General features: G+C 51.6%; 1 protein-coding gene across 1 annotated transcript in view; it reads right to left on the reverse strand.

The window, feature by feature from the left end:
- LOC111144141 (unc-13 homolog A) overlaps positions 1-12,261 on the reverse strand; it is a 58,773-nt gene extending 46,512 nt beyond the window's left edge. Inside the window, exons 1-4 of the mRNA XM_022498299.1 lie at positions 12,113-12,261; positions 2,955-2,984; positions 2,226-2,325; positions 2-119 (exon numbers count right to left, since the gene is read on the reverse strand). Of these exons, the coding sequence (XP_022354007.1) occupies positions 2-119; positions 2,226-2,325; positions 2,955-2,984; positions 12,113-12,134 (270 nt within the window). The 5' untranslated portion in view covers positions 12,135-12,261. The remainder of the gene's footprint in view (position 1; positions 120-2,225; positions 2,326-2,954; positions 2,985-12,112) is intronic.
- Positions 12,262-13,466: the final 1,205 nt, after the last annotated feature.

Raw genomic sequence — 13,466 nt, forward strand, 5'->3', positions numbered from 1 at the left:
CTTCGTTGGACTGGCGGATGGTCCGCAGGGGAATCCACACGGTGCCCACCATGGTGTCCCAGATGAGACCCTTGTTCCACACCTCCACTGTCAGCCCCAAATCCAGGCGGTTAATCTCGCTGTGGAGAGAGGGGAGGGGCATGATGGGGTAAGAATGAGGGAGTAAAGTCTTAGAAAATTCAGTTCACCTGCCTTAGGACACACAGCCAACTGGAATTCAAACCCAGGCCTGGGTGAGTCCTACCAGGAAGGTAACACAGTGGTTCTTGTTTTACAGAAGGGAAACTGAGGCCAAAGGGTTAAGTTACATGCTCAGGGTATCATAGCAGAACCAGGATTACAAGTTGGGAAGGAAGGAGTGGGGAAATACATTACACATCTCTTGTATCACCAACTCCCTTGGCCCTTCCTTGAGCCCTCAGACCCCGAGAGTACTTGCTAAGTGAGGAAGAGGCTCAGACATCCTCTGTGGCTCCTTATTACCCCACGATGAGGGTATTCAGGATGTCTCCATCCTTCCCAGGGTCATCTCTATTCAATCATATGGGGACACGCATGAGAACATGAATAATACCATCTCTAGGCACTTTCCTTGCAGGACTCACCCTAAAATATGCAGATTTGGGGGAAATCCTTGGTGAATGTCCAGCTCACTGAATTTACCAATTTACCAAAGATTTATCTTTTTTTTTTTATTTTTTTTATTTTATTTATTTATTTGACAGAGAGAAATCCAAGTAGGCAGAGAGGCAGGCAGAGAGAGAGGAGGAAGCAGGCTCCCTGCTGAGCAGAAAGCCCGATGTGGGGCTCGAACCCAGGACCTGGGATCATGACCTGAGCCGAAGGCAGCGGCTTAACCACTGAGCCACCCAGGCGCCCCCCAAAGATTTATCTTAATGAATGTTCTCCTGGCATATAGCTGTGACCTGGTCATTCAGTAATAGGCTTTCAGGGAGTTGGGGACTACCCTGTCTCTTCCCTTCACATCTTCCCTAGAATTGTAGGGCCAGCTCCTCCCCTCTTTCCCCAAACTCCTCCGTTTCAAGATCCTGACTCTGAGTTCTCTCATGGCCTCCATCACCGCTAGTCCGCAGCCAAGCACTGCTCAGGAATTTGAGGGCTGTGTGTGTTCAAATCTCAGCTCTGCCAAGTGTAGGCTGTGTGACACTGAGCAAGTGGTTTGGCCTTTCTGGTCCTCTGTTTCTTCTTCTGTAAAATGAGGAGTAGATTAGCACTCTCCCTCTCAAGGCTGTGGGGAAAACGGATTTAAACAAAGTCTTAGAAGAGGGCATAAAACATGTTGTTGGTCATCATCAGAGAAGATGGGAAGTAATATGAGGCCCTGAGTGGCTCCAGGTTGAGGGGAGGGTCCAGGTCTTGAATTCTTTCAGTTGTTAGGCAAATACTTATTGAGCCACCTGCTGTGTGCCAGGCCTTGTCCTTGGCATGGGGGTGGGACTCACAGTGGAGACAGAGACCAACTGGGACCCACCCTCCTAGAGCTCACAGTCCGAAACCAGGAACCAGAAATGTGTCAAGAAATCACACAAATGACTAAAGTGATATTTGGTGGCTAGGCCTAAAATTACTCTCCAATGGCAGCTTGGGGATGGTGGTCAAGGAGGGCTTCCCTAAGGAGGTGACTCAATGGAGATTCGAAGGACAGAGAAGGACCCTGCTGGAGGGAGTGGGGAGGAGAGAAGAGCAAGCGAAAAGGTCCTGGATGGGAAAAAGCTGGACATGTTGGGGGAATGGTCCAGAGGTGGAGGTGGCTGGGGCAGGTGAGCCAGGAGTGATGGAGAGAGATACTGGCAGGTCACAGAGGCCAGGCCTGGAAAGAGGGTGTTGTGGAGAGGAGTGTGGGTTTTGTTCTGAGGTTCACAAGCCATGAGCCACGGGCAAGTTTAGAGAGTGACAGGATGTGATTTGCAGTTTTAAAAATATCCCCCTGGCTGCCTGGAGGAGAACAGATTGCTGGGAGGCAGGAGGCGGGCAGCAGCAGGAGGCCAGGGGCGGAGGCTGGCGGGCAGCAGGGACTTGGCTGGTGGCCATGGAGATAAAGGGAAGCAACTGGATTTAGGAAGGGCTTTGGAGGCAATGCTAATGGCCGGACATGGGGCCGAGGGACGAGGGAGTGGATGCCCAGACGACATGCAAGTGTCCGGCTCTGCTCTGTGGGACCAGCGAGGTGCCAGGCCATGCTAGCCCAGTCACTGCAGACTCACAACATGAAATCCTGCTCCCAGCTGGGTTGGCTGCCCCGCACAGCGATGGTCGTGCTCTTGACATTCTGCACCTTCAGGGTCACGTACGTGTTGAATTTCTCTGTGGTGGTGAGAGTGGAGGTCAACATAGGGGTTTGGGGACCCCCTGTGCCCATTCTCAAGCTCTAGATGACCCTGCTGTGATCCCCCAGGGTCTCCGTGTATTTGGGGCCTCAGTCCAATAACGAGGTCAAATAAACTGAGCTGTTTCTGTGCTTAAACCCCAGAGTCCCTCCCCGCCAGTCCCGCAGAGCCCAAGGGAAGGGTCTTGGTAAAAGGAGATGTGGAATTTTGGGATGCCTAATCTTGCAGCTTAGAAATTACTGGGTACAATAGCTTTGGGTTTTTAGCTGGGAAGACTGAGGCACCAGATAGTGGAACAAAATTGGCAGTAGGAAACTCTCTTCACTTCTCTGAGCCTCACTTTTCCCACCTGTAGACAGATCTAAGTATCCCCACCCTGTCTCTTAGGGTCCTGGGAAGGGCCCCTGAGTCAAGGTGAACACCACCTCCATTGGATTCTCCAGGAGATGGCTGGGGAGACTTTGGGATTGCAGGCCAAGTCTGACACTCTGTGACGCTCAGCAGACATGCAGCCCAAGTTCCCTATCACTGGCTCAGACCCCCTCCGCTATCTCTCCAAGACACAGACAGACAACACAGGACAAGACAGGAATAGAGGCCACTTACCTTGAGCACCATCAAACTTGGCTTTTTTGACTGTGGAGAGAGACAAAGAAAGGGAAGGGAGACGGGTAGAGAGTAGGGAGAAGGGAGAGACAGAGACACAGAGAGACACACCAAAATAGAAATGTAACAAGAGAGACAGAGAGGAGAGAGACACAGAAAGAGCGAGCCAAAGAGGAAGGGCAAAGATAGAGAGCAAAAGAGACAGATCAAGAGACCAAACAGAAAACAGAAACAAAAGCAAGATCAAGAGATGAGATCAGAGACAGAGACAAAGAGACAAGGAGACAAAGAGAAACAGGAAGGAGAGGAGGGAGGCAGGGATGAGAGGGAGAGAAAGAAGCCATCAGACAGATGAGTACAAGCAGACCAAGGGGTTGAAGGAAATTTGGATCCTGGGCATAATTTCTGTCCCTCATCCCTCCCCATCAAACTCATGCAAAGCTCCCCCACCTCCAGCTGTGCTTTTACCCACAATTGAACAGGATTCAAAAGAAGGAGCTGAGCAGGGGATAGGAGGGGCCTCCCACAGGAAGCCCTCCAGGATTGCAGCAGAGACAGAACAGTTGGGGAAGGAGAGAGGGATAGAGAGAGGAGAAAGACAATCTCCAATGATTCCCTCCATCTGTCAGGCTAGTGAGACTTCTACCCCAATTATCCAGCTCAGTCTGTCCTACCAAATGCTCCAGGGGTTTGAGGTCTAATATTCAAAGGGGACTAGGCAAGATGGAACAGAACAGTCCAGAGAGTTGGCTCCAGAGTGCCCACATAGCTTGTCCAGCCCAACTTGTTTATGAAAGGTGAAACCCAAATATACATCAGGATCCCATGTGGTCCAGTCTCTTTATGTTTCACATCAACTCACAGTGACTTGAAGCAATTCCACTCTCTACTGGCTTTTCTCACAGGATATTAAACTTACTTTCAACATCTCTGGTACCCTGCAGTTGCCCCCACCATCCTTCTCTACCATTCACTCTCTGTCTCCACCCAAAACCAGCTCCCAAACTGAGCTCTTTCCCCTGCTTTCTACAGTTCTGCCTTTCTCCTTTTCAATGAACATTTTTGTTTGTGTAGGCAGTACAGGCACATTTTACAAAATCCATGGCATACAATGAGAATAAGGCTCTTTTCTACCCCAGTCCTCACGATCCCATCTGGTGCAATCCATGTTACTAGTTTTTTGTAGTGCTAGAGATAGACGGTTTCTGATTCGGCGATTGTGTGCGTGTGTACATTATTTTATTTTCTACACAAATGGCAGCTTTCTACACTCTCTATAGAAACTTTCTGTTTCTCAGTGCATCTTGAAGAGTATGTGCAGTAAGTTGAAGGATAAATTCCTAGAAACAAACTTGTGTTTCTATCTTTTCTTTTCTTTTGAGAGTCAAGTTCAGCCCTTTTCTGGGAAAATGCCATGGCCTCCCATCTTGGGTTCCTATCTCTGTCCTCATCACTTGAGTTTCTGTCTTGCAAAAGCACCCGAATGAAACCAGAGAAGAGAGAATTCCCATCAAGGGTGAGGGACATGGAGTAGTTCTAAACACTTGCCATAAATACTGTTTGTTCCTGTTGTAGACAGACGGTGTACGTGTCTGGTGGGCGGGGGGGCAGGGGGAGGAATTGTAGCTCAGAAGTACTAAGTGAGCTCCCTAGAGTTACAGAGCAAGAGAGAGAATGATTATCTTCCTATGCCAATGCCAACCCTCCAAGAAAACCGAAACTTTAAATGCAAATGGGTTGTGCATTGTACTTATCACACCTGGGTTTGGGTTTGGGAGGTTAGAGTACAGACAAAGCCCTTGGCTGGACATTGGGAGCAATGAGCACCATTTCAGAGTCAGGTGGATCCAGGTTCAGCTTACAGTGCTGTGTGAACCTGGGCAAGTGAATCCCCCTCTCTGGACCTCCATCTCTCTCTCCGTCTCTCTCTTTCTGTTTTTCTAGATCTGGCCTTCTCTCTGTTTTTTATCTTTGTGTCTCTGTCTCCCTTTCTCCCACACCCCTAAATTGGTCACCGTGTGCTATCTTTCTCACCTCCTCATTCAAGGCACATAACTTCACATGTAAAGGCCCCTCTCCTGAAGACATGCTCAGCTTCTGTCCCACTGGCCCCCTCTCATACCCTCAGCCTCACTCAGCCCATAGGGAGCTCAACTTCCTGCCTCTCACCCCTGGGACTGAGTGAAGCTCAGGGACACTTAGGAATATACCTGGCAGGAGCTACTGACCTCCCTCCTAGGGGAGCTCCTGCTTGCACACCTGGCGACTGTGAAGCTGGGAGTGGAGATGATGCAGAGGCAGGGGCAGGGCAGGGAAGAAGAATGGCGAAAGAGACACAGACAGGCTGAGAAAGGCACGCACACATGGAGGGATCAACATGGGGAAAGAAAGAGAAGCAGAGAGGAGGGGTTAGACAACAAGTCATGAGAGTCAGAGACAGAGACTCAGAGACACAGAAAAAGAGAGACACAGACGTCCACCAGGGAGGGCCAGCAAAAAGAAGAGGCAGAGTTGGAAGGGAAGGGTTGGAGGGAGAGATGAGGGCCTGATTGTTGTCTAGCCAGGCCTGGCCTGGGCCCTGGCCTGCAGCTCCTGCTCTGTATCCTTTTTTACAGACCAGGGGCAGGGCTCAGAGAGGAGGCTAATCATCTAAGGTCTGTCCTCCATCCTCTCTTCCTGGTGGGGGATGGAACGTCTCTGTTTCCCTCCTCTTGGTTCTGTTTGTCTTCCTTCCCTTCTCCATCTGTCTCTGTCTCTTTCATCCCCCACTCCCTCAGATTGCCCACTTTCCTCCTCCTTAAGCCTCAGTGGGCCAGAGGGTAGTGAGCTCAGTTGGGGCCCACTGGCAGTGGAGTGATATTGGCGGGTGCTCTACCTGAGGCCAGGCCCTGGCTCCCAGGCTCCTTCAGTGAGTCCAGAATGAAGACCTCAATATGTGTTCATCACTGGGAACTCAGAGGGAGGAGGGGGAAACTCAGAAAGAAATTAGGAATCAAGAAGGGGGCTCAGAGTGGAGAGGAGCACTCAGAGGGGAAATGGGGTATGGGGTAGGGGGTGGAGGAGAGAGGACTAAGGAAGAAAGCTCCAGAGCTGGAGGAAGGTCTTGGTGGGGGAGGGGACTCAGGAAGGCAGAGGAGCAGATGTCATCAGAGGTGGGGCTCAGAGGAGGAGGGGACTCAGGTAGGGGCTGGTGGAGCTCGGAAAAGGGACCAAGTCCATCTCCTTCCGTCTTTCCAGGCAGTAAATGGTCCGAGTCACTGTCGCCTTCACCACCACAGTCATCACATCTCTGCCTTGCCACTTTCCCCCTGCTCGCTGGCGCTGCTGGAACTCGAGCTGGAGCCGAGCTGCAGTATCGGGGTCACCGGGGCGGAAGCACCACTCCTCTCCTGCCGGCTCCTGGTCACACGCACAAGGCTATTTATAACGTGGGCACAGAGTGTGTGGGCGATGCGACAGCTGGGAGTGGCGGGTGGAGGAGGTGCCCACTGCCCTCCCCTCTGACAGGCCAGCAGGAGACACTGCCTCACAACTGTCAGCAGCCTGCACGGCCCTTGGGGGCCCCATCAGCCCTGACTGATTAATGTGGTTACATAGGCAGATGCTGGCCAGGTGGTGGGAGCTGGGGCTCAGGCTGGGGACTCCTATAGGCTCTGCCAGGCTCTGGACCTCTGTTTCTGCATCTGGAAAATGGAGCGAAGTAGGGCCTTCTCCCCTTCCTCTTCCTCCTATATTCCCTTCTCTTCCTGCTCCCCTTTCTTTTTCATCATTTTTAGAATTGGCCTTATTATACTGTCATGACCAATATTTTTATAATTACCATTACCAATATCATTACTATTTGTATTATTTAGTGGGGTTCTAAGTGTGCGGGTCTAGATGAACCTGAATTCTAATTGAGACAAATTGCAGTCTTTGGGCACCTCCTCCATGACCTTCCAGGTCTGGAGTGGGGGCAGGTGAGGAGTAGATGCCAACCATCAAGGGAAGTGCCTGAAAGCCCCTCTTCGGGAGATGCTTACTGGGTGTCAGAAGACACTACAAGATGGAGAAAGAGGGAAGGGAAACGAAGAATTCAGAAATCGATTTTAAGATGTTTGGTGGTTTTATATGTGATGTTGATGGCCTACATGAGCCTTGTGGTAAGGACACTGGCCCCACTGGCTTTCAACTGGGAGAGAGGGCTTTCACCCTCCATTGACAGAAATAAGCCAGAGCCCAACAGAAGACTTCGGTGTAAAACATAAACACACCAAGAACCTTAACAGGGATTTCTGTCTGTATTTTTGCCAGGGGCTGCCACTTAGAACTAAGCCTGACGTATAGTAGGTGCTCATTAAATTGTGTTCAATGAAGTAATGACAGAATTTCCTCCTCCAGCAGCCCTGTCCTAGGATCAGCTCCTTCAGCACAGGCGGGCGCTGTCCATGGTGTGGAGGGTGCTGTTTCTGCTCTGTCCATGGTGCTGAACCCCTGTCCCTGCCCAATTACCTCCAATGAATTTGGACGTCTTTTTACATCCTGTATACTACTGAGACCTCCTCAGGCCTGAGAACGCAGTGAGCTCTCAGGAAATGTCCTACACCCACGGAAAGCTTTTAGTCCCCATTAATAAAAACACCATCATCGATTTTTCCTGTCATCGGCTCACACTTACAGACCCTTTCCACAGATGAGGCATTGTGCCAAAGGCTCTGCGTGCCTCATATCACTGGAGTTCTAGCAAACCTAGGCAGTGGGTACTGTTAATGTGTCCATTCTACAGATGGGCACACTGAGGAATGAAGAGGATAAAGGGCTTGCCAGGAAGTGGTGGTTTTAGGGATTTGAACCCAGGCCTGGTGGACTAGGGATGTCCTGGTTGGCACCTCACAGAGGAACCCCATTGTGTGTGGGAAGAAAGTGAGGTACAAGTTAGGGAAGGGGCTAAGATTGCACTCCTGAAGATGAATCAGAGCCAACCCCGGAGAGCATCTTATGAGTACAGTGAGAGCAAAGACCCAGATACAAACTCCCCTGGCTACATGGTATCAGAAACAAGGTAGCCAGGAGCAGAGGGGTTTATGGAAGCTTCCTGGGAGAGGAGCAGAGGAAAAGCCACAATGAATCAGGAAGAAATGACACATCTCTTTATTGAGTGGTTGAAGGAAGAAGGTGATCCCAGGAAGATTCTCATCCCATGAAAGGGACTTGGCTTCCCTTCCTCCAAGAAGAGGCTCAACTTTTGCCCCCAAATCCCAGTAGGCTGTGGAGTCAGATAGCTACATTTCTGGCTCTGTGGCACTAAGCAAGTTGTTGAACCTCCCTGAGGCTTAGTTTGCCTCATCTGTAAAGTGGGTTTCTGTGAGGATTACAGAAAGCAGTGGGCAAAAAGTCCTCAACACCATACTTGAAGAATGCCGGATAAATGGGGCTTGTTGTTGATATTATTAGTTTATGAATTTGCTAATTGTATGCAATATTCATTCATGAAATATTTATGGAGCCTTTAAAAACATTGAGTGGCCTGGCAAAATGTTGTAAGGTATATAAGAAGCTCTAGACCGGAATACTCACGACCATGATTTTGAATGTGTTGTTCCCTCCACCTAGAGCACCACTTCCCTTCTGCTTAGCTCCCCCCCATCTTCGGAGACCCGGAGACAGGCAAATGGATGTGGGGTGGGGGGGAGGCTGCGGGTAAAGACAGGCTTCCCAAAGGAAGAGAGCCCGGGATACCACCTTCCGTGACTCCCTCAGCCCTTCCCTGCTCCTCCCACTCTGACTCTACCAACATGAGGCCAGAATAGCGCTGGGTCTCCAGGAACAGTGCCTGGAATAGAATAAGTGCTCAGCTAATGCTTGCTGATTAAATAAATGAATGAATTCATGAAGGAACCAGGTACTTGGCATTTGCAGCCTCAGGACTCTACCAAGCCCTAGCAAGTGGATTGTTGGGGGAAGAGGGGCATTGGGACTCCACAAAGATAAAGAAATGAGAGGGGGCAGAGGCAAGACTTATATTAGGTGGTGTCCTATGTCCTGCTCTCAGGTATGTATGTAAGAGTTGACATGTGTGTGTGTTTGCATGTGTATCTGTTAGTGTTACCAGGGCAGGCAGGTGTGTATATATGTACATATGTGCATGGAAGGACATGTGCTTACTTTTACCATCTGAATGCAGGTGATGATCTGTACATATGTGTCAGGGAGTACAGTGTGACTGTATGTGGGACATGCTAGTATGTGTGAGTTTAGGTACATGAGGACTTACAGGTGATAATGTCAATTAGAAACATATGTTGTGTGTGTATGGATGTGTGTGTTATACAGTTGTATATGGAATATACAATATGGAAAGTGTATTTGTTTACTTGTGTGTACTCACCAGCATTCACCTGCTGGAAGGGGCTGCTTTGAATGTCCAGGCAAGTGTCTCCATGCGTGTACGCATGTAGCCTTGGCATGTGCTCATGTGTACACATGTGTGTTTCTTGAGATTGGGGTCCTAACAGGTATACCTAGGTATGTGCCTGTATGTCAGGGCATGAGTGGATCTTTATGTGACATGGATATTGTGACCGTGCATCAAGCATGTTTGGATACACACATGTCTGTGTACATGCATGTGGACACACTTGCCTATATTTCAGGGGCCATGCCTACGTGGCAGAGTGGCTGTGTCCCATATACATGTGTGTGTTCACACACACACATATGAATGTGCACATGTGTCCATAAGTGTACATCCACAGGCATGTGGACTTCATGGAGCTTTGATGGATCCTGGGCATTACTGTTGACACAGACTGTCTGTGTATGAGTGTTTCAGTGCATGTGTGTACAGATGTGGGCAAACATGAGTGGACCTCTGGTTGAAAGTATAGGAATTTCTTCATCTCCAAGGTTGAGCTCAGACCCACGGAAAGCCCTCCCAGCCTAGCTCTACTGCTCCCTTCCCCCCTCTCCCCTCCCATTCAACCCCTCATCCCCCTGGCCTCCCCACTCTAGGCATCACTCCCCCCAGTATTTCACCCTGTCTCCATTTATCCTGGTCTCCCCCTCTGCCTCTCCCTTTCTCTCTCAGTGTTATTCCACCCACCATACATCTCAGGGCTTTACTTCCCACCCCACCCATAGCCCTGCCCCTCCCACCAACACCCCTCCACTCTGCTGGTGATTCCCTTCCTGTAAGTTCCACAGAATCATCCAACATAATTCTTCCCCCAGGCCTCTGTTTCTGGAAGCCTCACCCTTCTTATTGCCCCCCCCTTCACACCACCTCCGCAGTCCAGCCTCCAGTTTGCGTCAGAGTTAATGGTGAGATTTCCCCCACCACCACCACACACACACAACTAGGCAAACCTTCTCGCAGAACACAACTTGGAGGATGTGAGGCAGGATAAGGTGGGGGTGGGAGGAGCAGAGAAGAGAATCAGCCAGGAACACTCACATTGACCCCCTCCTCCAGTGCCAGATGCCGCCCCCCACCTCCTGGCCCCCAATTTTAGACTACTTAGAGGAGGGGAAGAGGCCAGTAGGGGGGTTGGACATTCACCTTCGACTTCCTTTAGGCCTAGCCCCTGGCGGTTCCAAGGGATCCTCTGCACCTTCCCACTCCCTTAACTCCTTAGGTCAGGGGGTAGTTGGCTTTTGATCTATGGGCCTTTCTGTCACCATCAGGTACAGTTGGGGAAGAGCTCAGAGAAAGCAGGTCCCTGCCCCTTTAAGAACACCCGCGTCCACGCCTGCCCAGCCCCGCACGACAGCACTCTGGAAGTCGCCGCACAGGCAGGGAGCGGGCGGGGCAGGGTTTGTGAATGGAGCGACAGAGGGGGAGGGGAGGAGGGGGGAGGGGCGGCGGGGGCGGTTCCCAGTTCTGGGCCTGTTCACTGGGGTCCAGGCGGAAGCCGGTGTTCAGCTGTCTGTCTCTTTCTCTCTCACATACACAGCACAATTCTTGCTGCCTAAGGTCTCTAGAAGCCTGACATCTCAGGCCTGACCAACACACTTCCCTGACCTCAGCCTTCTTGGAGGGAGTAGGTGTGAGTGAGGGGGGTGGACCCCAGTCCTTGAAACCCAAGGATGAGACCTCTATAAGACTTGAGCCCCTATTCGTCATAACCACCGCCGCCCAAGGTCTCCCAGAGCCTGAGTTCTTAGCAGGAATGCTCAGGACACACGAGTCCTGACAGGCTGGGTCTGCCCCCAACCCAGAAGTCCGGGGCAACGATCATGTCCCTCCTGTGTCTCTCCCCCTCCCCAACCCCAACGCAGAGCGTGGGCCTGGGCGTGGGCCTCGGTGCAGATGGCGTTCAGGCCCCAAAATAGCTCCACCCCACCTCTCCCTACCTCGCTTCGGTGCAAAGTGGGTGAGGTGAGGATGCTGGGAGGGGTGCAGACCTGCACTGCACCCTCGAGGGGTCGGCTCCCTATGGGGAAGGCCCGTTACGCGTTTTGGTTTCGGAGTGCTGGAGGGGGTGGGGAGTGGGGAGGCCCTCAGGCGATTCCCCCAGCCCCAACTCGGGAGTCCAAAGAGTTAACGCGAAAAGCTCCCCCAGACCCTTTCACAACCCTCCTAGGACGTAGGGAAGGGTCTTCCCCAGCCCCTTCCCAGGACTCTTTACACCCAAGGCTGGGAGATTCCTAGAGCTCACCGTTGTCTTGATAGTTAAACCCCCTTACCCAAATCTTACATGCTCAGGTCTTGGAGACCCCTCCCTCTGCACTCCTTTTCGAATTCCGAGGCTACTTCACGTTCCTGAGAACCCACAGGCAGTTCACTGCACAGGACTCCTTCCAAGTACCTTACACGATTCATTCGAACTACCCAGCCCAGCCCCTTCCACACCTAATGACCTGGTCTACACAGACTCCCCAGTCCAGATTAGGGAGTCAGATAGAGCCCCAGGTCCCTGCTGGCGTCCGCAAGGGCCTCCGCGTTCAGCCACGTCCGTACGACCCCCAGCAGTGGCCACCAGGACCCCCTGAGAATGCAGCTACATCTGCACGGATCACCCCCTCAGGCGTCCTGATGTGTCTACAAGGGCTGGCTCCCCTCTCAAAAGTCCAGCCGCGTGTACTCGAGTCACCCCCTCAGAAATCCAGCCGCATCCACACGGACCCCGAGCCCCGTCCGGGTCCACACGGGTCCCCAGCCCCGCAGCCTTGCCTCCTACCTCCAACGCAAAGAAGAGACATGTCTCCGAGGTCGCCGGCGGGCCGGCTCTGTTAGGTAGAGCTTAGCGGCCACTGGACTAGGGCATGGCCGGGGCTGCAGCCCGCGCTCAGCTCACGCCGGGGCCCGGCCTGTGCCGCCGGCCATCTTGGTTCAGCACCGGGGGTGCGGACAGCTCCTGACGTGGTGCTGATGTGGGGCTGGCGGGCGGAGCCCAGGGACGCCTGATGGGGCGGGGGCGCTGCAGGCTTGCGGGAGCTTTAAAGGGCCGGAGCGGGTGAGGGTTCCCCGCCCCCAGGGCTTCCCTACCAGAGGGACAGAGAGCAGTCCTACTCAGGTTCCCTACTGGTTCTGTGTGTTTTCATCTCTCCTGGAATCGCTCTGTGGGTTCTCTGGCTCTCTCTTGAGTTCTTTGCTGTCTCTCTGCTTTCCCTCTACTCTTCTGTCTCTATGTCTGTGTCTCTCATTGCCTGTTTCTCTATCTCTTTCTCTCCCTGTGTCTCTCTGTTCCTCTTTTTGTCTCCTTGTCTCTTTTGGTCATGTGTCTCTGTCTGAGCGTCTCTCTGTCCAGTCTGTGTCTTTACCACTCCCTATCTAGGTCTCCTTCTGAGTATCTGTTTCACTCTTTAAGCCACTCAGCCTGTGGATTTTTGCACACGTTCAGACTGGATCCCATCCTTCACTCCCTTGTGTAACTGGCAAACTCCTATTCATCCATCAATACCCGGTTGGAACATCCCTTCTTCCAGGAAGACTTCCCTGACTTCCCCACACGGACCCTACCCTCTGAACTTCCTCAGCCACCAACTCTTCCCCTGACTCAGCCCTCACTCCAACACATCTCTGCTCTCCAGGGCTCCCTACTTACCTAGCTGGGCAGTTCCCTGTGGGTCAAGTTCCTACAAACCTGTTTACTTTGTACCTCCAGTGTCTAGAACAGCACTAGAAGCTGAGTTCACAGAATCCCCTGCTCCCAGCACACATGAAGGAATTTCATAAACACAGAATGTACATGGAGTTAGTTGCAAGTGAGGTCTGTGCTTAAAACCCAACTCTGACTCTGATCTCAAGCATGATCTTGGGCAAGTCATGTAACCACTCTATGCCTCATTTTCCCAATCTGTAGAATGGGAACAATAACAGGTCTTGCCTCACAGAATTGCAGATGTTATGTAAGCTAACAACTGAAAGAACTTGGAATAGTAATGTATATTATTGTAACTCTCATTGCTTTTCCAATTTTTATTACATACTGATCAGCCCTAGGTAAGGAATAAAAGGCAGCAATGATAGGCTTGAGTAAAGACCATTACCACCACAGTGGAAAACCCCATGGGCCTTTCCCCTACCTCATC

Source organism: Enhydra lutris, unplaced genomic scaffold (genome assembly GCF_002288905.1).
Source record: "Enhydra lutris kenyoni isolate GAN:26980312 unplaced genomic scaffold, ASM228890v2 scaffoldscaffold10, whole genome shotgun sequence".
NCBI classification, from domain to species: domain Eukaryota; kingdom Metazoa; phylum Chordata; class Mammalia; order Carnivora; family Mustelidae; genus Enhydra; species Enhydra lutris.